The following is a 24838-nucleotide window of genomic DNA, read 5'->3' as shown; positions in this document are numbered from 1 at the left end:
CAAGTTGGAATTTGGTATCTGATTGCCACGAAGAGTCTGTTTTGTTGGTCTTACGATCTTTGTTTTAATGTTAATGCTGGTCAGTTGTGCCTAAACTCCAAAAGGGAGGGGGGATAAGAAGAAGGTGTGTCTGAACCTCCTTCCCATCATGGCCGGAATTCAGTTTTTCAGGTTTCTCTGGGGTCCCCTTGGCCAAGAAGGGATTCGTTCAGTAGATCGGGAGCTTAGGATTTCATTTTTGGTTTGCAGTTAAGTTACTCTTAGCTGATTTCAGTTTGCTCACCTAGGACCCCACAACACTGAAGCTGTCTCAGACTAATGGCCTCTCAGTTAATTTTTTCTAATAGCATTTCTTTTTCTTTTTTTTGAGACAGGGTCTTGCTCTGTTACCCAGGCTGGAGAGCAGTGGTGTGATCATAGCTCACTGCAGCCTTGACCTCCTGGGCCTAATAGTATTTTAAGGTGAAAATTTAATATAGGTTAAAATTATGGCTGGGTATGGTGTCTCACACCCATAATCCTAGCGGTTTGGGAGGCAGAGGCAGGAGGATCACTTGAGGCCAGGAGTTCAAGAACAGCCTGGACAACATGGCAAGACCCTGTCTCTACAAAAAATTTAAAAAATTACCTGGGCATGGTGGTGTGCGCCTGTAGTCCTAGCTACTAGTTGGGAGGCTGCGGCAGAAGGATTGCCTGAGCCCAAGAGTTCCAGGCTGCCGTGAGCCGTGATTGTGCCTCGGCAATCCAGCCTGGGTGAGAGTGAGACTCTGTGTGTGTAAAAAAATAAAAATAAATAAATACAATTATCATTGCAAATCCCCTAAAGAGCCCTCACGAAGTATAGTACTCAGAACTTTATGGATATGATCCTGTGCAATAATTCTAATGTGCACATTAAGTTTGAGGACCAAGTTGGCTCTCCACCACAGCCACATAACAGACTCACCCAGGAAACTTTTTTTTTTTTTTTTTGAGACGGAGTCTCGCTCAGTTGCCAGGCTGGAGTGCAGCCGCGCAATCTCGGCTCACTGCAAGCTCCGCCTCCCGGGTTCAAGTGATTCTCCTGCCTCAGCCTCCCGAGTAGCTGGGACTACAGGCACCCACCACCATGGCCAGCAAATTTTTTGTATTTTTAGTAGAGACGGGGTTTCACCATGTTGGCCATGATGGTCTCGATCTCTTGACCTCGTGATCCACCCACCTTGGCCTCCCAAAGTGCTGGGATTACAGGCATGAGCCACCATGCCCAGCCAGGAAGCTTTTAAACAGTGCCCAGACCCGTTTAATCAGGACTTGGGAGGGCAGGTGGAGCCCAAGCATTAGTGAGTTTTAAAAGCTCCCCAGGCGATTCTATTGTGCAGTTGGAGGTGGGAACCTCTGGACAAAAAGAAACAAATGCAAAGAAAAGTCTATATGCTTTTTTATGCCTGTGCTTTTAAGCCATTCTGACTTTTAAGATAACACTAAATTCTCAGCATTGAACTCAGATTAGAGGATAAAAGAATCAAGTTCCTGCTTGTGTTTGGGGTTTGCCCAATTATCTTTTATATTAGGCCTCTATAATCGTAGTTAATAGTTTTGTTTATTGGTATAAGGATTGAGTGAGGTAGTGGAGTCCCATCTCACTGCGGGGGTGTGGGAGAGTCTGTGTTAAATGCTCTGCTGATGTGCTTCGATTGTAGAGTCAATCACAGGGTTTGGTACTGATTGAGCACAGATTGCCTCTCCTAAGAGTAGAATGCTTAAGCTAAGCATCCTAATGCTTAAACTAAGGATTCAGGGGAATGTCGTAAAACAGGGGTTAGCAACCTTTTTCTATAAAAGGTCAGGTAGTAAATATTTTAGGATTTGCAGTCCACATAACTCTGTTGCTTGTAGCAGGACAACGGTGGACAGCATATTGTTAAATTAAGTCCAGCCTAAAGCTACCTCCTTGCGTATTTTAAGTTCAGCCTAAAGGTTTCTCCATACATAATGAGTTGTATGAACTGTAACCTAACTGGATGTGTAAACAGGCTGTAATCTACTCTTGTGCCAATCGCTGATTTCCGCCACTCAAAAGCAGTCAACTGACCAGGCGTAGTGGCTCATGCCTGTAATCCCAGGACTTTGGGAGCCGAGGTGGGAGGATCACCTGAGGTCAGGAGTTCAGGACCAGCCTGGCCAACATGGCGAAACCCCATCTCTACTAAAAACACAAAAATTAGCTGAGTGTGGTGGCACATGCCTATAATCCCAGCTACTCAGGAGGCTGAGGCAGAATTGCTTGAACTGAGGAGGCCAAGGCTGCAGTGAGCCGAGATGGCGTCACTGCACCCCAGCCTGGGCAACAGAGCGAGATTCTCTCTAAAAAAAAAAAAAAAAAAAAGCAATCAACTGTTCAAACTCTATTCAAATAAGGCAAACACTGAGCTGTAACCAGTCCAGCAATTTCTATATCTCACTTCCGTTTTCTGTTACTTTACTGTTTCTGTCCATAAACCTTTAAATACTTGGCAGTACCAGTCTGTCTCTGACCCTATTCTGGCCTGGGGGCTGCCTGATTCACGATTTACCGTTTGTTCAATTAAACTCTGTTACATTTAATTTGTCCAAGGTCTTTCTTTTAACAATATAAATGAACAAGCATTGCTTGTGTTTCCATGCAAATTTGAATTTTGGGTCATTTTTATGCCTCATTATTTCTTTTTTATATGCTTTTATTTTTCCGTGATTACAAACACAACTGAATATCAAATGCACAAAGTAAGAATTATATGGGGAAAAAAAATCAGATGCATTCATATATATGTCACCTTTTCAAGGCTATTTCCATCCAGAATAACCTTGGTTTGCCAGGGCCAATAGAAAGAAGTCACAAAATCGCCTTTAGTCAAATTCGTGTGTTTGCTTTCTTCTATAATTCCAATACCTCCACCATCAACGACTTGAGATAGCTGCCAAGGTGTTATATAATCAGTGCCAGTGTCTTCATTCATTCTACAACGAAGGCTGTCACTTCACACTTCGAAGGTTGCACGGCGGCCAGGCAGAGGCGCTCCTCACTTCCTAGACGGGGCTGCCAGGCAGAGGGGCTCCTCACTTCCCAGACGGGGCAGCCGGGCGGAGGTGCTCCTCACTTCCCAGACGGGGCGGCTGGGCAGAGGCGCTCCTCACTTCCTAGACAGGGTGACGGCCGGGCAGAGGCTGTAATCTTAGCACTTTGGGAGGCCAAGGCAGGTGGCTGGGAGGTGGAGGTTGTAGCGAGCCAAGATCACGCCACTGCACTCCAGCCTGGGCAACTTTGAGCACTGAGTGAGCGAGACTCCGTCTGTAATCCCAGCACTTCGGGAGGCCGAGGCGGGCAGATCACTGGAGGTCAGGAGTTGGAGACCAGCCTGGCCAACATGGCGAAACCCCGTCTCCACCAAAAATACAAAAACCAGCCAGGCGTGGTGGTGTGCGCCTGCAATCCCAGGTATTCAGCAGGCCGAGGCTGGAGAATCACGGGAGCCCGAGGCAGGGAGGTTGCAGTGGGCCGAGATTATGGCGCTGCACTCCAGCCTGGGCAACAGAGGGAGAAGGTCAGAAAGAAAGAAGAAAAGAAAAGAAAAAAGAAAAGAAAAGAAAAGACAGAAAGAGAGAGAGAGAAAGAAAGAGAAAGAAGAAAGAAAGAAAGAGGTGAGAGAGAGAGAGAAAGAAAGAGAGAAAGAGAGAGAGAAAGAAAGAGAAAGAAAGAAAGGAAGGAAGGAAGGATGGACTCATTATTTCTTCTTCTTTTAATTTCTAAAAATCACTTGAAAAAAACATTTTTAGCACATAGGTCGGGCAAAAAATAGGCAAGGGACCAGATTCGGTCAGAGTTTGCCAACCCCTGTTGAAAAGCTCTCTCTTATACCTGGGTGGGAAAGTAAAACTGTAGAACAAGCCCACAGCTGGAAATTAGGAGACCTAGGTTCCAGCATCAAGTACCTGTGTCACTTTGAGCAAGTCATTTACTTAGTATGTATTTTCTACATGCCAGATACTGGTCTATGTGTCAGTGTCCAAGAAAGCCAGAGCTGGACAGAAGTGAAAGCAGTGAAGGAAAATTTCATTTAGTAACAATTGCAATAGGAGGAGAAAGACCTCAGTATAGAACTGGGCTCCTTTCTGTATACGCAAGTATTCAAAGTGGGGATTTATAGCCAGGGAGCAGGGTGGGGGAGTCAGTGGATGGAAAATTACTAAGAGGAAATGTCAAGGATAAGTGGTTTCTGGCTAAACCGACTTTATAGGATTATTGCTGGGCCAGGCTCACACTCGTGATCCCAGCACCCTGGGAGGCAAAAGTGGGAGGATTGCTTATGCTCAGGAGTTCGAGACCAGCCTGGGCAACATAGTGAGACCCCATTTCTACAAAATGTAGAAAAAATTCGCATGCCTGTGGTCCCAGCTACTCAGGAGGCTGAGGCAGGAGGATCGTCTGGGCCTGGGGAAGTCAAAGCTGCAGTGAGCTGTGATCACACCATTGCATTGCAGCCTGGGCAACAGAGCGAGGCCCTGTCTCTAAAAACATAAATAAATAAATAAATAAATAAATAAATAAATAAATAAATAAATATTTAAAAAGGACTATTGCTGAAGGCAAGTATAGGGGAGGAAGCATATCTTTCCTTCTATTCATCCTGGTTTTATGACTGAGGCCCCTATAACAAAAGACAGATTAAGAAAAGCATATGAACGTATTTCATCTAAGTTTGATATGGCATAGGAGCTTACATAAGGAAAGGAAGATCTGGAGAAATGGTTAAGCCTGAGTATTTTTGTGCTAGATTTGATGAACAGTGGAGAGTCGTAGAGAAATATGACAGGACAAAGAGTGAATTAGTGGTAACAAACTGGGGGAAAGTCAGCAAGGCCTGTTCAGATTCTTTTCTGTCCCTGTGTCTTTGGAGATAAGGATGTTCTTTTTCTCTGGGTATAGGCAGAGCACCTCTCACCTGAGGGTTTTATGATCTGCTTCAAAATAAAGTCATAAAATTGCCAGGCACGGTGGCTCATGCCTATAATCCCAGCACTCTGAGAGGCTGAGGCGGGCAGATTGCTCAAACTCAGGAGTTCGAGACCAGCCTGGGCAATATGTTGAAACCCTGTCTCTATCAAAACTACAGAAACTGAGCCGAGCGTGGTGGCGTGCATCTGTGGTCCCAGTTACTTGGGAGGCTGAACTGGGAGGATCGCTTGAGCCTGAGAAGCGGAGCTTGCTGTGAGACGAGATTGTACCACTGCATTCCAGCCTGGGTGACAGAGTGAGACTCTGTCTCAAAAAAAAAAAAAAAATCAGAAAATCCATCTGGGTTTTATGACCTGCTTCAGGGGTGAGGGGCAAAGGAAGGTCAGAGGCCCCTTCTCCACATGCTGTTTCTCCAATTATTTTGTCTTAAAATATTCAAAATGCCAAGGTACCATATTTGGGGGTTGGCATGTCCTGAACCCCATCACAGGCCAGGGTGATGAGATATCAAGGGTGGGTGTTGAGGAATTGGATCAAAAATATAAAAGGTGTGCATTTTCGCTAGACTGATCCAGCAGTATCTTGTCAAAACTAGACAGAGCCCAAGGGTGAGGATGAATTTTTAAAAGGACTCAGAGAAGCCTGACAAAAGTTTGGTTAACATGGTGGGGGTGGAGGGGGTCGTGGGGGTTGGCTGCACGTGGTGGCTCACACCTGTAATCCCAGCACTTTGGGAGGCTGAGGCAGGTGCACCACTTGAGGTCAGGAGTTTGAAACCAGCCTGGCCAAAATGGTGAAACCCATCTCTATTAAAATACAAAAAGTAGCCAGGCATGGTGGCATGTGCCTGTAATCCCAGCTACTCAGGAGGCCGAGGCAGGAGAATTGCTTGAACCCAGGAGGCAGAGGTTGCAGTGAGCCGAGATAGCACCACTGCTCTCCAACCTGGGAGATGGTGTGAGACTCTCTCTCTCAAAAAAAAAAAAAAAAAAAAAAAAGAAAGGTTTTTGTCAGCTGAGCATGGTGGCTCATGCCTTTAATCCCAGCACTTTGGGAGGCTGAGGCGAGTGAATCACTTGAGCTCAGGAGTTCAAGACCAGCCTGGGCAACATGGTAAGACCCTGTCTCTATAGAAAATACAAAAAAGTAGCCTGACATGGTGTGCCTGTGGTCCCAGCTACTCAGGAGGCTGAAGTGGGAGGATCACTTCAGCCTGCAGGTGTGGAGGGTTGCAGTGAGCGAAGATTGCGCCACTGCACAATCCTGCTCCAGCCTGGGCAACAGAGTGAGAGCCTCTCTCAAAAAAAAAAAAAAAAAAAAAAGAGAGAGAGTCTTTGTCATTAGAATACGTCAGTGAATTCTAATTACAAAAGACAAATATTTCTGCTCTATGGGCTTATATTTGGGGGGAAGGGGAGACAATAACATAATGAGAAATTACATAGTATATTACAAGGTGATAGATGAGTTAAAGGAAAAATTTTAAACAAAAGGTAAAATCATGCCTCTCATACAAATATAAAATTAATACATGACAGATTTCAATTAACTCATTAATTAATAAATGAATCAGTTAAGAATTACTTAAAGTCTGAGTTTGACCCATTTGCAAGCTGACAAGTTAGCTTTTCACAGTTCCCACAGGTGCTAGCAGAAGACAAAACACTCCTGGGTCAGAGACAAAAGACCATATTACTCATAGCAATTGCAGTAGCCAGAGTATCGGCATTTTCCTACACCAGTTCCTCAAGCCCCCAGTCCCCCAGGGTAACATGAAGAGAGGCAGGCAATACCAACAAAAGTATTGAGTTGTGTAACAAGAGAAGATCCCTGAGCTTGGGGAACCCCAATCTTTTATACTAGACAGTAAGCATGCCTGTCCTTTGCTCTGGAGAGAGACGTTATATCGTCAAAAGCCATAAGCAAACTACTGTTTGAGCCAAGGGGAGACATTCTCTTTCTTCCAAGGCTGTTTGCTAATCAAATATCCTTGAAAATGTAGTCCAGAACAAAGGTAGTCAGTGCGTTTACTCAAAACATGCAGAAATGTCAGAGACCCAAAGAGAATTGTCTACTAACACAAATAAGAGGGTACAACTGGTTCAAAGGAGAAGTCAAAGCAAACACATATACAGGCAATCAGAGATGCTGAAATGAATTTACAATTAGAGGCAAAACTGGTCAATATGTATAGGGCAGTCAATTGTATCACCACCAGGCACTATTTGCATTTTTATGTATTAATACTAGAATCATTTACGTTAGTATCATTTTTCTACAACATAGCTCAAAGACAATGACAGGTGAAGATAACCTATAAAGGTACAACTACAAGACATTTTTGCCCATTTCAAAGTCTTTCACATATGCTTACTTCAGCAGCACATATACTAAAATTAGAACGATACAGAGAAAATTAGCATGGACCCTGCACAAGGATTGCATGCAAATTCGTGAAGCATTCCATATTTTTATGGATTGGATTAAGAAAATATGGTACCTGTACACCATGAAACACTACACAGCCATAAAAAAAAGAACAAAATAATGTCCTTTGCAGCAGCATGGAGGCAGCTGGAGGCCATTACCCTAAGCAAATTAACACAAGAACAGAAAACCAAATATGACATGTTCTTACTTAGAAGTGGGAGCTAAACATTGGGTACTCATGAACATAAAGATGGCAACAAGCTCAGGTGTGGTGGCTCACACCTGTAATACCAGCAACTGGGAGGCCAAGGAGGGACGATTTCTTGAGACTAGGAGTTCGAGACCAACCTGGGCAATGTGGCAAATCCCCATCTCTACAAAGAATACAATAATTAGCTGGGCCTGGTGGTGTGTGCCTGTGGTCCCAGCTATTTGGGAGGCTAAGGTAGGAAGATTGCTTGAGCCCAAGAGTTCAAGGCTGCAGTGAGCAGTGATTGTGCCACTGCACTCCAGCCTTCCAGCCTGGATGACAAAGTGAGACCCTGTCTCAAAAAAAAAAAGGTCAGGAATGTAGGGCAGAGAAAGGGGCAGTGGTTAGAGTTAAGTTTTAAATAGGATGGTCAGGGTGGCCTCAATGAGAAGGTGAAATTCAAAGAAAGACTTGAAGGAAGTGAGGAAATTTATCATGGGGAGAGATAAAGGGCAATCCAGGAAGAGAGAGCAGCCAGTGCAAAGGTCCTGAGGCAGGCTCATGCCTTACTTGCCGAAGGAACAGCAAGGAAACCAGTGTGCTGGAGTAGAGTGAGTGGAGCAACAGAGGAAGAAGTAGAAGGTGGTATCAAGGTTGTGTTGAGTGCCAGATAATATACGGCCTTAGAGATTTTTGAAGGACTTCGGCTTTTACTCTGTGTGTCATGGGAGGTCATTGCCGAGTTTTAAGCAGAAGAATGACAGTGATTTGACCTAGGTTTAAAAAGGATCCCTTTGACTGACATGTTGGAAATAGACCACGGCTGGGTGGAGAGGTCAGGGGGGAAAGTGAGTACAAGCGTAGAAGCAGGTAGACTAGTTGGAAGGTTATTTTGGTAATCCAGATGAGAGAGGATGGTTGACGATGGCTCAGACCAAGATGGCAGCAGTATCACTGAACCGAACCTCACCCAGCACGGTAAAGCCAAACATCTACACTGAAGTTTGCAATGAGAGAAAGGAGGGCGTTTATTTGCAGGGTGCCAAGCAAGGAGAAATAGACAGTTTACACCGAAGATCCGACCTCCTGGATGGCTTACAAGCAAGGGTTTTTAAAGGCAGGGGTACATTTTAGGAAAGTAGAAGTTATAGGCAAAATCATAGGTCAATCCATGGAAACTATACCTTGGTTTGGACCCTGAAATTGGGATGTCTTGAAGATCGGGGGCCTTACAGGTGGATTTAGAGATTCTTTGATTCGTAATTGGTAAAGAAAAAAAAAGGGAGGCTTTTTCAAAAACTTGAGGTCAGCAGGAAGGAGTGTTAAGATTTGGCCTGTGGGCGTGACTCTCTCTAGGCCCCTTAGGAAAAGATTTATAATCAAGGGCAGTGGTCAGAGTTGGGTCCTCAGTTCTCCCTTATCTGAGGTCTACTCAATGGTGGTCAGCATTTTCCATCTGGTGGATTCTGGGTTTCTGAAACCAACTCAGGGACATATGTTAAGATGTTATCTTTAGTTTCTATAGGGAGCCAAACATCCTGTGGCTCTAACCTCCTTGGGTGGCTATTATTTTAAGGTATTTTTACCTTCCTGTTTATTAAGTTCTTCAGTTACTTCTCAAGGCTAGCTAGGTGCCTGGTATTTCTCTTGAAGGGACTCAAGAGAATCCTTTATTTCCATGTTTGGGGGCGGTGGGCAGAAGCCTCCTGAGACAGGGTCCCTGCTCTGTCTCTGCAGTGATGAGATGTGGCCAATCCTATTCTAATATATTTTGAAGGTTGAACAGCTGATGGGTTGGCCATAGGGTATAATAAAAGAGAAGAGTCAAGGATGCCTCCAGGGCTTTCTGCCTGAGCAACTGGAAGGATGGAGATGCCACAACTGAGATGCGGAAAGTGTAGGTGGAGCAACTTTGGGGGACACTCACCCTCTCTGAGTCTTGCCTGTTAAATGGCTGGTTCAGATAGGGTGTGTGAATCAATTTGGACTGCTATAACAAAATACCTTAGACTGGGTAACTTAGAAACAACAGAAATTTATTTCTGTCGGTCCTGGGAGCTGGGAAGTCTAAGATCAAGGCGTCAGTAGATTCAGTGTCTGGGGAGAGCTCTCTGCTTTATAGACAGCATCTTGTTGTGGCATCCTCACATGATAAAAGGGGCAAACACTGTGTCCTCAGATGGCATAAGGGCTGGGGAGCTCCCTTCAACCTCTTTAATGAAGACACTAATCCCATTCATGACGGAAGAGCCTTCATGACTTAATCACTTCCCCAAAGTCCCTACCTCTTAATACCAACACAATGGAGATTAGGTTTCGACATGAATTTTGGAGGGACACATTTCAGACCATTTCACCTCTATCTTTAGGAGATTAGTCCCATAGTTTGAGAGTAAAGCAAGGTCAGGAAGGGAGCAATGTAGCATTCATCCTTCTTTATTAACTCTGCCTGGAACAGGGATGAGATCTTGTTTCCATCACCTCTTTCGCCATTGGGTTCCACTCCAATTTGCTTTCAATAAAAAGGTTGGGGTAGATGGTAAGGGACAGGAACAGGTGATAACCATGTATTAGTTACCTATTGCTGCATAACAGAATTACCACAAACTCCTGACCTACAGAAACTATGAGATGATAAACGTGTGTTGTTTCTTAGTGGCCTGAGACAGCACACACTTATCATCTCATAGCTTCTGTAGTTCAGGAGTCTGGACACAACTTAGCAGGGTCCTTTGCCAGGCTGCAATCAAGGCATCAGCCAGGACTGGAGGTCTGGGTTCTCATCTGGAAGCTCAACTGTGGAAGGACCCACCACCCCACCTTTGTTGGTTGTTAGTAGCATTCAATTCCTTGTAGTTGTAGGACTGAGAGCTTCAGATTCTTGCTGGCTGTCAACTGAGGCTGCCCTCCGCTCCTTGCCACCACATAGGCCACCCACATGGCCACTTGCTCCTTCACAGTCATCAAGGAAAAGCATAAGAGACAGTCCTGCACGATGGGCATTTCAGTCTTGTGTAATGCAATCACATACATCCTGTCACCTTTGCTGTACTCTATTGGCTAGAAGCAAGTCACAGGCCCCACCTACACAATCAAGGGGAGGGGATTACACAAGAATATGACTACCAGGAAGTGGGGATCATGGGGCCACCCTAGAGTCTGTCTGCCACTAAAGTGCCTACTACGTGCCAATTCTGGACTAAGCACATTCATACGCATAGCCCACTTTCAGTCTCTCAATCCCTTTGCATGGTGCTTTTATTTGCCCCAGTTTTATGAGGAAGCTCACACTTAGAGAGATGAAGCTGGAGCACTGCTGCTTGGTGTTCAAACCTGAATCTGTCTGTCTCTGAGTCTGGGCTCTTTCTATGGCATCTAAACTGAATCATCCCAGGGAAGGAGGTATGGGGAGCAGGAAGGTGTGATTCAAGACTCTGTATATGACTCCCCCTCTCTTTCTCTCTCCCAACCCCAGTCTCCAGTCGGAAGAAGGCCGTAGAGGCAAAATGCAGCCTGGCTTGCGAGTACCTGAGTGAGGAGGATTACATGGACTTACTGTGGACCACCCTCTCTGAGTTTCCAGGTGAGGGACCTGTGCAAGGCGAAGCTGTGTCAGGCAAGCCTGGGAATATGGCAATTGTTCAGCCGGTGGCTCTGTCTGCCCTACCTTGAAGCAAATCCCATTTTTAGTCAGTGAGGGACTTTGTTTTTCAATCCTTAACTATAAGTTGTCAAGAACTGTGAAGGGGCTGAGATGTTACCCTACTTGAAGGCTGTCAAGTTAAGCTGCCCAGTTTCATGCCTGCTGGTGGAAGACATGAGACTCCTGGGTCAGAGACAAAAGACTATTATAGCAAGCAGCTTGAGTAGTACCTTGGTGACTGTTGCCCTTGCCCCCAAGTCCCATGGGGATGATGAGGAAGGACCCACGTGGAGGCTACACGTGCAATGGATTTGCAACACAGCTGGGGAACCCCAAGCTTAGGGAACCCAAATATTTTATAATGGCCTGCCAGAAACCTCCCTAAGGGAGACATCATCTTTATTATATTGGACAATAAGCCAACCTGCCCTTTGCTCCAGAGGGAAACAGTATCTCTATCTTTCGAGGTTGTTTGCTATACAAACGACTCTGACATGGTAGCCTGGACCAAAAGGGCAGCTGGTCCCTCTGCTCATAAGATGTGTAGAAATATGAGAAACCCATGGGGAATCATCCTCCAACACCAGGCACACTGGAAAGGAACAGTAGAGTGTCAAAAATCCAAACCTGCACGTGATGCAAAGGTGATCTATCTTTTTTCTTTTAAGAGGAATAATTATTACAACTACAATAACATCTAGTACTTATTGAGCGCCTACTGTATGCCAAGGCCTGTGTTAAATGTCTTACAGATGCAATCTTATTTAATCTTGCGAAGTCGTTTAGTTATTCCCATTTTACAACTGAAGAAACTGAGGCTCAGAGTGGTGACATAATTTGCCCAGTGTAGCAGAAACTGTTCCCGCAACTTGCAACTGCCAGGATTCTGTGCCTGAAGACTATCTCAGAAGGAATGAGACGTGTCTGTATCTAAAAGCAAGCAAGGTAGCTGGAAGTGCCAAGGAGTTAGCACCTGGGAGCAGCCTTTAAACAATACTGTGGGATTTGGGGGACAAATACCCCAGCATCCTTGCCCATCAGCAGGAAAACTCCAAGGCGCATGTTCTATGCTGGCTTTTGAGTCCCCCAGTGGAATTCAGCTCCAGTTGCCCACAGTAGTGGGCAACTGCTTGATACCCACCTTTTGTTAGTTGCTTTCCCTTCCCAAATTACTTCCCCACTCTCCTGCTGGTCCTTTCTTGGATTACCTCCCAAGTCGATGCCTTGCACTTGCATCCTTGTCTCAGGGTTTGCTTCTGGGAAAACCCAACTGCAATACTGAGTACCCCACAGCAGGCAGGGCTAAGACCTGTGCTCCCACGCTAGAATTCGGAGTCTTCAGTCTCATACTACACTGTGTCTTTCCTCTAAAACCCTTTCCCCACATAGCTTAGTAGGGAAGAACGAAGGCTCAGAAGTTAAACTTAACATTTGCAATCTCCATTTCTGTGACTTTAGAAAAGTCACATTATGTGACATTTCTGTAACTGGAAGCAGTCACGATTTCTGTGATTTTATCTCTCCGGAACTCAGATTCTTCTTTATTTACTATGTGTATTGTTTTATTTGGTTTTGTTCACTAATGTACCCCAACTTCCTGGAACAGTTCCTGACACACAGTAGGTGCTCATTGACTGAATAACTGTGGAAAAATGCTATTCGATAAATTAATAGCATTTATTTTAGAGGATCGTTTTGATGACTAAACAAGATTATGGATGTAAAAATGGAGCTGGGCGTGGTGGCTCACGCCTGTAATCCTGGTGCTTTGGGAGGCCAAGGCGGGCAGATCACCTGAGGTCAGGAGTTCGAGAGCAGCCTGGCCAAATGATGAAACTCCATCTCTACTAAAACTACAAAAATTAGCTGGGCATGATGGCATGCACCTGTAGTCCCAGCTACTCAAGAGGCTGAGGCACAGGAATCGCTTGAACCCAGGAGGCAAAAATTGCAATAAGCCGATATCACACACACCACTGTGCCCCAGCCTGGGTGATAGAGCGAGGCTCTGTCAAAAAAAAAAAAAAGATGTAAAAATGCTTAGCTCAAATTCAGTTATTATTATTACTAATAAGCACTGTGCTATACTGCCTCTACTGAGGTAGAGTGTGTTATTTTTTAGGCCCATTTTATAGAAGAAGAAAATGAGGCTCAGAGGAGGTAAGGGACTAGCCCAAGACCACATGGCAAGTTAAAGGCAAAATGAGGCATTAGAACCCACCCATTCTGTTCCCTGGATTCAGTGAATGCCACCATTCAGGCTCCTGCTGGTGCCTGGGTTAGTTGTCTATTGCCAGGTAACAAATCATCCCGAAAATGTAGTGGCTTAAAACAATGCACACTTATGATCTCACAGTTGCTGTGGCTTCTCTGGGTGTTCTACTTCAGCATATTTCATGTGGCTGTAATCAAGGCATTGGCCCAGGGTCTGTAGTGTCATCTGAAAGCTCAGATGGGGCAGGATCCACCGCCATGCTTACTCACGTGGTTGCTGGCAAGATTGCATTCCTTGAAGGTTTTTGCACTGAGGGCCTCAGTTCCTTGCTGGCTGTTGGCCAGAGGCTACCTTCAATTCCTTGCCAGGTGGCCTTCTCCATCAAAGCAAATACATGAGAAGGGCCAGGGAAAGGGAACACCAAGACAGAAGTTACAGTCTTTTATCACCTGACCTCAAAAGTGACACCTTATCACTTTTGCTGTCTTCTAGTCATTAGAAGTGAGTCACTAAGTCTAGTCCACCCTCCAGGGGAGGGGATGATACAGGCTGTGCTACTAGGGTGGAGGGCATTGGGAATCACATCAGAAGCTGCCTGTCTCTCCCCACTCCCCTTCCAGGTGTCCTTGTGACTCTGTGGATTATTGACCGCCTGGGGCGCAAGAAGACCATGGCCCTGTGCTTTGTCATCTTCTCCTTCTGCAGCCTCCTGCTGTTTATCTGTGTTGGAAGGTAGGTGATCTGCAGGCCTAGTTATGAGTATGAGCACAGGTGGAGGTGTGGGTGCAGGTGTGGGTGCAGGCCCAGGTAGAGGTGTGGGCCAGGTGTTAGTGTAAGCCCAGGTGGAGGTGCAGGCCCAAGTGTGGGTGTAGCTGTGAATATGGGTACAGGTACAGGTGTGAGTGCAGGTGTTGGTGTATGTCCAGGTATGGGTGCAGACCCAGGTGTGTGTATAGACCCAAGTGTGGGCACAGGTGTGGGTATTGGCCCAAGTGTGGGTGCAGGTATAGGTGCAGGCCCAGGTGTGGGTGTAGGCCCAGGTGTGGGTACAGGTATAGGTGCAGGCCCAGGTGTGGGTATTGGCCCAGGTGTGGGTACAGGTATAGGTGCAGGCCCAGGTGTGGGTGCAGGTGTGGGTACAGGCCCAGGTGTGGGTATTGGCCCAAGTGTGGGTGCAGATGGGGTACATGCCCAGATGTGGGTGTAAGCTCAAGTGTAGGTACAAGTGTGGGTGAGGCCCAGGTGTGGGTATTGGCCTACGTATGGGTGCAGGTGTGGGTGCAAGTGGGGGTACAGATCCAGGTGTGAGTGTAGGCCCAAGTGTGGGTGTAGGGTGTGGGTGCCGGCCCAGGTGCAGGTATTGGCCCAAGTGTGGGTACAAGTGGGGGTGCAGGTGTCACTGCAGGCCCAGGAGTGGGTGCAGATACAGGTAAAGGTGTAGGTGCTCATTAGGACTGAGGCTCATGGCTGCCTCACAACTGGATAAAAGATCAGGCCTAGGGAGGGGGCCTCTGATGGGGGTTGTAGTCAGGGGAGAACTTTGGCCCCAGTTTTGCTCTAATGATGCCAAATTTAGACTTTTGATATCATCTCCCAATGAGATCATAAATGTAGCTATTTATGTATATGTTAAAACTGTTAACTTGTTCAATGGAAATATTTCAAATAGACCCTGTTTTGTAATCCCGTTTTAACATTTCTCCATTTTTCCATTTGCCAAGAGCCTCAAAATATAGAAATGGCTTATGCCTCTATTAATCTCGGAGACCCCAGACCACACCTAGTGAGGAATCTGTGGGCCACCTCCTGGTCTGAGGAAGGTTGGGAGATGCAGCTTTGACCCTGAAATGTTAGTGTTCTGGGACATTTATGGGAACAATGGGACAGAATTATCCTAAGAATACTGAATAGTGGTTTACTTCCCCCAGCTCAGCTGGCCCCTGGCTCAATTCCTGCTCCACCCCCAGCCAAGTTCCTATCTGAGCTTTCCACTATTTATATCACTTCTCCCTAATCTTGTGCCCATCCTGGGCACCACAGGTGTTTCCCATCTCTCAGCCTGGTACTTTGAAGAGTGACAAACTTATAAAAGCAGGACTGTCAACAAGATGATACTGAAATATGTGTGCCCACATGTCTGTATCAATGAGCGTCGGGGAGGGGTAACCTTTGCCAATTGCTAGGGCTTTGATACTGCCTGGGAAGATAGGACTACGCTGAAACAAGCAGACAGTCAAAAAATGCCATCATCTGCCTTTATCCTCCTCCTAGAAATGTGCTCACTCTGTTACTCTTCATTGCAAGAGCGTTTATTTCTGGAGGCTTTCAAGCGGCCTATGTTTACACACCTGAGGTAGGAGGGGTGTCTGGGAGCTGCTGGGGAACAGGCGGTGGGGGGAGAGTGGCTGTGGGGGATGCTCTGCTTCCAGAAACCATTAAAAAGAATGAGGTGGTGGGCACAGTGGCTCATGCCTGTAATCCCAACAGTCTGGGGGGCCGAGGCGGGAGGATCACTTGAGCCTGCAAGTTTGAGACCAGCCTGAGCAACATGGCAAGACCCTCTCTCTAAAAAAAATGAAATGAAAATTAGCCAGGCTGTGGTGGCGCACACCTGTAGTTCCAGCTACTCAGAAGGCTGAGGTGAGAGGATCACTTAAGCCCAGGAGTTGAAGGCTGCTTTGAGCCATGATCACGCCACTGTACTCCAGGCTGGGCAATGGAGCAAGACCTTATCTCAAAAAAAAAAAAAAAAAAAAAAGAATGGGGTGGATGTTTATGTATTGATGTGTATAGGATTTAAGATATACATACTACTGAATGGAAAAGGCACATTGCAGAATAATACGTATGATATGATACCATTTATGTATTTTTAAAATACTATCTATTTTCCATATGTATATTTTTGAACATATCTGGGAAGATACATACCAAAGATATCCCTAATGGTAGGGCCCTATGAGGAGAATTTTCCTGGCAGTGGGAGTAGATCAAGAGAGAATTTAGGTTTTAGAATTTTGATTTTTTACAAGGAGAATATATTTCTATATTGTTTATGTAATTGAGTGAATTGAAATATCATGTATAAATGCATATGGTATGCACCGAAAAAGTATGTGCTGAATAAGTAAGTGAATGAAGATATATGTGCTATATATAATCCAGAAAAAGCTAGAGGAGTATACATAAAAATGTGACAAATCTTGAGTGTTGAGCTCCTGAATGAGTTTTACATTTTCCTCTTTATGTTTTTATTCTTTGCAAGCTTTCTACACTGAGCATTGCATTTGTTAAAACATGCTAGCTAATGTAACAGAGAACCCCCAAAGTGGAGTGTTTTGACACAAGAGCAGCTTCTCACTTATAAAAGAGCCCAGGCCAGGCACAGTGCTTCATGCCTGTAAACCCAGCACTTTGGGAGGCCGAGACAGGTGGATCGCTTGAGCTCAGGAGTTCAAGACCAACCTGGCTAACATGGTGAAACCTCATCCCTAAAAAAACATACAAAAATTAGCTGGGAGTGGTGGCACATGCCTGTTGTCCCAGCTACTCGGGGTGGGGCTGAGGTGGGAGGATCACCTGAGCCCGGGGAGGTCGAGGCTGCAGTGAGCCTTGATTGTGCCACTGCACTCCAGCCTGAATGACAAAGTGAGACCCTGTCTCAAATAAATAAGTAAATAAAATACTATAAAATAAAAGAGTCCAATATGGGTGTTCTAGGTTGGGGGACAACTTTCCTCTTCCAGTGATTTGGGGGACCCAGGCTTCTCGCATCATGTGCCTTTCTCATCCAGGGATCTTGCCCCAGGGGACATTTGGCAATGCCTGGGAATATTTTGGATTGTCATAATGTGGCAGGGGGAGGCAGAAGTGCTACTGGAATCTCGTGGGTAGAGGCCAGGGATGCTGCTAAACATCCTACAATGCACAGCAACTACCCCCACCCCCCACCCCTGCCATGACAAAGAATGAGCCATCCCAAAACATCCATAGTGCCCAGGCTGAGAAGCCCTGGCTTAGGGCCGTGGAGTCCTCCTCCCAGCCAGCAGACATGGGAAGGGAGAGGAGAAAACGCACCCTTCTTAATTACCTTGGCCTGGAAGATGCACAATCCCTTCTCACTTTGCCGAGGGAAGAATGAAGCACGTGGCCCCTACAGGGTACAAACTGAGAGACTGTAAACATTTCCATCTCTCTCTTTATGAAATCCATTGAAAACCTGTGACCCAGGCTTCAAGGTGGACTCATGAGAAGAAGGTGGAGAGCAACCCCTGAGTTCTGAACTTGTGGCAGTTCCTGGTGGAGGAGTCTGTGGGGACCCCCCCAGGACAGAGTGGATCCCTTTACTGGGTTCCCACCCACAGCTCAGCCTCTTGCCCTAGTTCTGAGTTGAGCCTCCCATGCCCTTTGGGGTGAGGATCCCTGTCCTTTAAGGGCGTCACCAACACTGGAGGGATTTGCCCTGACTTCTGGCCTGCCCCTGGGTTTGGTCCTATCAGCCTGGAGCTGGAGCAGTGGGAGGAACCTGCATGTCCCCAAGCCCATATTCGGCCGCTGTGTTTCAGGTCTACCCCACGGCAACACGGGCACTCGGCTTGGGCACCTGCAGCGGCATGGCAAGAGTGGGCGCTCTCATCACTCCGTTCATCGCCCAGGTAGGTGCCGCCCCCAAATACAGAGGGGTGGGGGGTGACAAAACCCCATGCACGGCAAACAGTTACTACATGCCAACTGTCCCCAGAGCCTTCGGGGTGCATTCGCTCATTTTATCATACCAACACACCGGAGGAGAGAAGAAATATTGCCTGCAGATGAGAAAACAGAGGCTCAGGGGCTAAAATGACATGCCCAAGGTCATGCAGCTGGAAAGTAGACAATCCAGGAGTCAAACCCAGGTCTTCCCTGTGAAGAAAATCCTTGGGCTGCCATATGTTTTGCTTAAAAACAATTTGGATGAAAACAAGTGGGCAATTGTGAGCGAATTAATGCAAGAATAGAAAACCAAATACTGCGTGTTCTCTGGGAGCTAGACATTGAATACACATAGATATACAAATAGGAGTAATGGACACTGGGGACCACTAGACTGGGGAGGAAGGGTGGGAGTCATGGGCTGAAAATTCCACCTATTGGGTACTGTGCTCACTACCTGGGGGATGGGGTCATTTGTACCCCAAACTTCAGCATCATGCAATATACCTGTGTAACAAACCTGCAGTGGACCCCTTAATCTATGATAAAAGTTGAATTTTTTGGAGGGGAGGACGGAGTCTCGCTCTGTCACTCAGGCTGGAGTGCAGTGGTGCGATCTCAGCTCACTGCGACCTCCGCCCCCCAGGTTCAAGTGATTCTCCTGCCTCAGCCTCCCGAGTAGCTGGGATTACAGGCGTGCACCACCACGCCCAGCTGATTTCTGTATTTTTAGTAGAGACGAGGTTTCACCACGTTAGCCAGGCTGGTCTCAATCTCTTGACCTCGTGATCTGCCTGCCTCGGCCTTCAAAGTGCTGGGATTACAGGCATGAGCCACTGTGCCTGGCCAAAAAAAAATTTTTTTTTTTATGTTTTTAAAATTAAAACAAAAATTTTTTTTTTAATTTTTTTTTTTTTAAAAGGAAAGAAGGGTCAGGTGCTGTGTCTCACCTCTGTAATCCCAGCCCTTTAGGAGGCTGAGGCGGGTGGATCACTTCAGGTCAGGAGTTCAAGACCAGCGTGGCCAACATGGTGAAACCCCCATCTCTACTAAAAATACAAAAATTAACTAGGTGTGGTGGCAGGTGCCTGTAATTCTGGCTGAGGCACAAAAATCGCTTGAACCCAGGAGGCAGAGGTTGCAGTGAGCCAAAATTGCACCACTACACTCCAGCCTGGGCGATAGAGTGAGACCCTGTCTCAAAAAGAAAAAAAAAGGAAAGAAAACAAGTACGCCGACACAATTTAGTGGAGAACAAATAAATATGCCAGTTCCTGCTTTTTGAATTAGATAATTAGACGTCATTGCAGAATTTTGCAACTCTTCGTGTGTCATGAAGCATTTGTATCTAGGGATCTTAGTAAGTCTTTTTGCTTTTTGAAAATCCATGTTTTTTTCTGTTTGAATCACTTTTTTATTGAGGTAGACGTCACATAACAAAATTAACCATCTTAAAGGGAACAATTCAGTGGCATTCAGCACATTCACAGTGTTGGGCAACCACTGCTTCTATCTAGTTCCAAAACATTCTCATCACCCCAAAATAAACCCTTGGATCCACTAAGCAGTCACTCCTCAATGCCCACTTCCCCTAGGCTCCTGGCAACCACCCATCTGCTTTCTGTAGATTTGCCAAGTCTGAATATTTCAGAGAAATGGAATTTAAAGACGTGTGTAGCCAAGTGTTTCTGTTCTACTTTGATTTTGGCCATTGTGTGGCACTCCTAACTGATACTGGTTGAGAGCTCACCATGTGCCTCCACAGTACCAGGTGCTCCCAGGTTCTTCCCATTAGGAAGTGACACCACTCTATGCCCATTTGGCAAATGAAGAAATGGGCTGGGCACGGTGGCTCACAGCTGTAATCCCAGCACTTTGGGAGGCCGAGGTGGGTGGATTACTTGAGGTCAGGAGTTCAAGACCAGCCTGGCCAACATGGTGAGGCTCCATCTCTATTAAAAATACAAAAAAATTAGCCAGGCATGGTGGCACACGCCTGTAGTCCCAGCTACTCGAAAGGCTGAGGCAGAAAAATTGCTTGAACCCGGGAGGCAGAGGTTGCAGTGAGCCAAGATTGCACCACTGCACTCCAGCCTGGAGACAGAGCGAGACTCCATCTCAAAAGAAAAAAAGAAAAGAAAATGGGGCTCAGCTCTGCCATGTGGTTTGCCATGTGCCAAAAGCTAGGAAGTTGGCACAGGCACTGCACTGTTCCAGAGGAGAGAAGAGTTATAAGGAGCCCAGACTCAAGCTTAGCAGACCCAAGTTCAAATCCCAGCCCCATCCTTATTATCTGTATGAACTTGGGTAGGAACCACTTATCCTCTTTGAGCCTCAGTTTTCTCCTTTGTAAAATGGGGATGAAGTACTTAGCTCATAAGGCTGTGGCATGGCATCTGTGTTGGTCCATTTTGTGTTGATTTAAAGGAATACCTGGCCAGGCATGTTGGCTCATGCCTGTAATCCCAGCAGTTTGAGAGGCCGGGGTGGGTGGATCACCTGAGGTCGGGAGTTCGAGACCAGCCTGACCAACATGGAGAAACCCCGTCTCTACTAAAAATACAAAATTAGCCAGGCATGGTGGCGGGAGCCTGTAATCCCAGCTACTCGGGAGGAGAATCACTTGAACCCGGAGGGCAGAGGTCACGGTGAGCCAAGATTTCACCATTGCACTCCAGTCTGGGCAACAAGAACAAAACTCCGTCTCAACAAAAAAAAAAAAAAAAAAGAATACTTGAGACCAGGTAATTTATAAAGAAAAGAGATTTATTAGACTCACGATTCTGCAGGCTGTACAAGCATGACACCAGCATCTGCTTGGCTTCTGGTGAGGCCTCAGGAAGCTTTTACTCATGGAGGAAGGCAAAGGAGGGGCAGGCATGTCACAAGGAGAGAGAGGGACAAAGGGGGAGAGGAGGGAATCACCAGATTCTTTTTAGCAACCAGATATCACGAGAGGGCCTGATGTTACTAATACTATTTGATGATTCGCGATGTCTGTGCTTCAGAAGGGATGCTTTCACCGACCCGTGTCTCCTTCCCCTAGGTGATGCTGGAATCCTCTGTGTACCTGACTCTGGCAGTTTACAGTGGCTGCTGCCTCCTGGCTGCCCTGGCCTCCTGCTTTTTGCCCATTGAGACAAAAGGCCGAGGACTGCAGGAGTCCAGCCACCGGGAGTGGGGCCAGGAGATGGTCGGCCGAGGAATGCACGGTGCAGGTGTTACCAGGTCGAACTCTGGCTCTCAGGAATAGTGACCCATGGGGGACTGAGCTGGTCTTTGAGGCTGCAGAGCTCGGGGGGCTGGCGGGCCCCAACTGGGGCACTGATTGTCACTGCCGACATCAAGAACTCACCCAAGAGTATGACCTGGACCAACAGGGTTTTGTGTCTTGACTCAGTTTGCTCATCTTCATTGAGGCCACCCAGGGATGGGGAGGTATTTGCTCTAGGGGGTTCTCTGGATATGTGCTGAAAGCTTTGTTCATAACCTGTGGATCTACATGGGAAAACTCCCCATATTAGGAGGGTCTGGTAATGCCAGCAACCAATCAGACACCACCCAGAGTCACCCGGCCAAACCCTCAGTGAACAACCAAAATATCTCTCTGTAGATACCGTCCAGGCTCAGGCCCATGTGACACCTGCTGTCCACCCATCAGACCTGTTCAGTAGGTTTCTCCCACACCCACAGCCCCAGGCTTTCTTCTTTGAAATTGCAGGTGATCTAGGTGTGGTCCGAGCAGCTATTTCCTGGCAGGGGCCACCCTGGTTTGCCTCCCTAGAGCCTGACCAGTGGATTCTCTGGCAGATGGACATGGTGCATTCAAACTGGAGCCACGTGCCCCCACCCAGCCCCCTCTGGAGTTGCCGTTGTTGGCACCAAGAGATCCAGATGTGTCCCTGGGGACAGCTGGACTTGCACTGGGTGACAACCTCAGAACGCTGTTACCCCCTGGGAACTGAGGACTGAGGCCAAAGTGAATGAAGCTCAAGCTACAGCACGGGCCTCCCCTTCTGAAGCAGCAAAGGCCACAGTTCCGGCTTCTTTCCTGGCCCCCTCCTTGGTCAGGCTGAATGGTGATTTTTTTTTTTTTTTTTTTTTGAGACGGATTCTTGCTCTGTCACCCAGGCTGGAGTGCAGTGGCGTGATCTCGGCTCACTGCAACTCTGCCTCCCGGGTTCAAGCAATTCTCCTGTCTCAGCCTCCCGAGTAGCTGGGATTACAGGTGCCCACCTGTACTTTTTAGTAGAGACAGGGTTTCACCATGTTGGCCAGGCTGGTCTCGAACTCCTGACCTCAAGTGATCCACCTGCCTCGGCCTCCCACAGTGCTGGGATTACAGGTGTGAGCCACTGCACCTGGCCTGAATGATGACTCTTGAGGGGAAAAAGTTTATTCAGGTTGCAGGTACAAAATCCAAAATCCAGGGCTTTGGGTTTTGTGCATGGGTAGACAGCTGAATGGGCAGAGAAACCAAAAGGATGCTACACCCACCATCTTGTCCCATGGGGATCAGGGGACCAGGATTCCCTGATGCGAAGCTGCTCCTCTGTCCAGGGACGTCTTGGTCATTACACAAAGGCAGCCCCTGGGGTTCCATTCATGGAGGCTGCCGTGGAGTGGAGACGAGTGGGAGGACTCAGGTGTGTGAAATGTATGTTTTCAAAGGAAGAGGAGGGAGGCCAGTTGGTTGTGAGTTGGTCTCCGCAGGCGACATCACTTCTGGGATTTGGTTTACTGGAGCCTTTTTTCCCCATAGTGAAGGCAGGGGACATAGACAAGGAGGGAGGAAGCTGGCAGATCCCATCAAAGGCCAGAGCAGACAGATCTACTGCTTGAAGTAAACATTGCAAGGAAGCCAATTTGTGCGTTCATCTCTTATTAAAACATGTCAGTGATGGACATTGCAAGAGCCTAAGTTTATTCATTGTCATCATGTCCTAGTGACAGTCCAGCCTAACGGTCTGCCTACCTTTGTTCATCGGAATTCATCTCAATGCTTTAGTGTGATCATCTCCTTTCCAATGAGTGGGGAAAGACACGCCGTTGGCCGCCAACATTTTGGCTGAGCCTGTTGGAGACAACACTTTCTTCTAATGGTGTGCAGGTCATCATGGGGGACTTCTTCCAGCTCAAGTTCTAAATCAACGGCAAACAATACTGTGTCTCTAAAATATGGGCTGCAGCCCCCTTGGCCCAGGCAGTCGAAGAGGAGATGGCTTGGCAGATCTCTGTCTCTCTCTGACAACCACATTTCCTTGAACCACATGTGGCTGTAGCTCTAATTATTTCCGGACAGCTGAGCTGTCCTGGGTAACACAGAACTTTTGCTTGTCTCTTTTGCCTTCCGGCTGGTCAGACGCTGCTGGATGATCATGTCCGCTCCCTCACCCTAGAATAACCCAGTGGAGCTGGGGGCTGGGTAGGGATAGACTGCTTGGTGGGCAGGAATATTTCCCAGAGACTAGGGTGAAGGGGTTTACAGTTGAGGGCTTTCTCTACTTGAGAAAGTGAAAGTTAAAAACTCTTGCCGGGCACAGTGGCTCACGCCTGTAATCCCAGCACTTTGGGAGGCTGAGGCGGGCAGATCACGAGGTCAGGAGATTGAGCCCATCCTGGCTAACACGGTGAAACCCTGTCTCTACTAAAAATACAAAAAAAAATTAGCCAGGGGTGGTGGCGGGTGCCTGTAGTCCCAACTACTTGGGAGGCTGAGGCAGGAGAATGGCGTGAACCCAGGAGGCAGAGCTTGCAGTGAGCCGAGATCGCACCACTGCACTCCAGCCTGGACGACAGAGCAAGACTCCATCTCAAAAACAAAACAAAACAAAACAAAACAAAAACTCTTTGCCTTCTAAATAGCCTGCCCTTTTCAAAAAAAAAAAATCAGTATTATCAAATGATACAAGAGCTATCACAAAAGGCACCCAAACTTCTGAATACGTGAGACCTTTAGCTGAAGACGTTTGTATCTAATTTTGAACAATCCTATTCAAAAAGCTCCTATTTTCATTAATGGAAATGCCATGTTTCTCTCAGAGTTAGGAAAGATCTCAGAAAGTGGCGAAAGATATTTAATGTAGCCAGAGCTATATATTTCTGTCTTTCTCGTACTTCAAGTATTCTGAAAAACATATAACTGACCTCGGTGGTGTTCACCATGGGATGAAACAGTATCTTAGGAATCGACTTTGAAATTAGTATGGAAATTCATTGTTTTTAATATAATATTAAGCAACAGAAAGCCTTGAATGATGAGATCAAGAGTCTCCCCTGCCATTATTTTCAATGGCAAAAACTGCAATTACTTTTTTTTTTTTTTTTGAGATGAAGTCTTTTGAGATGAAGTCACTGCAACTCTGCCTCCCAGATTCAAGCGATTCTCCTACGTCACCCTCCTGAGTAGCTGGGATTACAGGTGCCCGCCTTGATGCTTGGCTAATTTTTGTATTTTTAGTACAGACAAGGTTTCACCATGTTGGTCAGGCTGGTCTCAAACTCCTGACCTCAAGTGATCCGCCCACCTCGGCCTCCCAAATGCAATTACTTTTGCACCAACCTAAGAACAGTAATCCCAGTCAATAGTGGCTTAAACAATTAGAACTGAAAACAGGCAGAGATCAGAGAAGGTTCAACACTCAACAATGTTATCAAGAACCCAGCTTCTTTTTACCTTTCCTTTTCACCATC

The 24838-nt window shown here is 46.7% G+C and overlaps 1 protein-coding gene and 1 non-coding gene across 2 annotated transcripts in view; both read left to right on the top strand.

Annotated features, from left to right (window-relative positions):
- The window catches only part of SVOP (SV2 related protein), a 107761-nt gene extending 84703 nt beyond the window's left edge, over positions 1–23058 (top strand). The window contains exons 12-16 of the mRNA XM_055238612.2: positions 11071–11178; positions 14074–14185; positions 15725–15806; positions 18019–18108; positions 21192–23058. Coding sequence (XP_055094587.1) covers positions 11071–11178; positions 14074–14185; positions 15725–15806; positions 18019–18108; positions 21192–21398 — 599 coding nt within the window. The 3' untranslated portion in view covers positions 21399–23058. The remainder of the gene's footprint in view (positions 1–11070; positions 11179–14073; positions 14186–15724; positions 15807–18018; positions 18109–21191) is intronic.
- Positions 7342–7448, top strand: LOC129461415 (U6 spliceosomal RNA). The gene has a single exon (XR_008650548.1). It is a non-coding gene; the product is annotated as a U6 spliceosomal RNA (small nuclear RNA).
- Positions 23059–24838: the final 1780 nt, after the last annotated feature.

Source organism: Symphalangus syndactylus, chromosome 13 (genome assembly GCF_028878055.3).
Source record: "Symphalangus syndactylus isolate Jambi chromosome 13, NHGRI_mSymSyn1-v2.1_pri, whole genome shotgun sequence".
Lineage (NCBI taxonomy): Eukaryota > Metazoa > Chordata > Mammalia > Primates > Hylobatidae > Symphalangus > Symphalangus syndactylus.
Note: the sequence above shows the minus strand (reverse complement) of the source record. Positions and strands in the feature narration are given on the sequence as shown.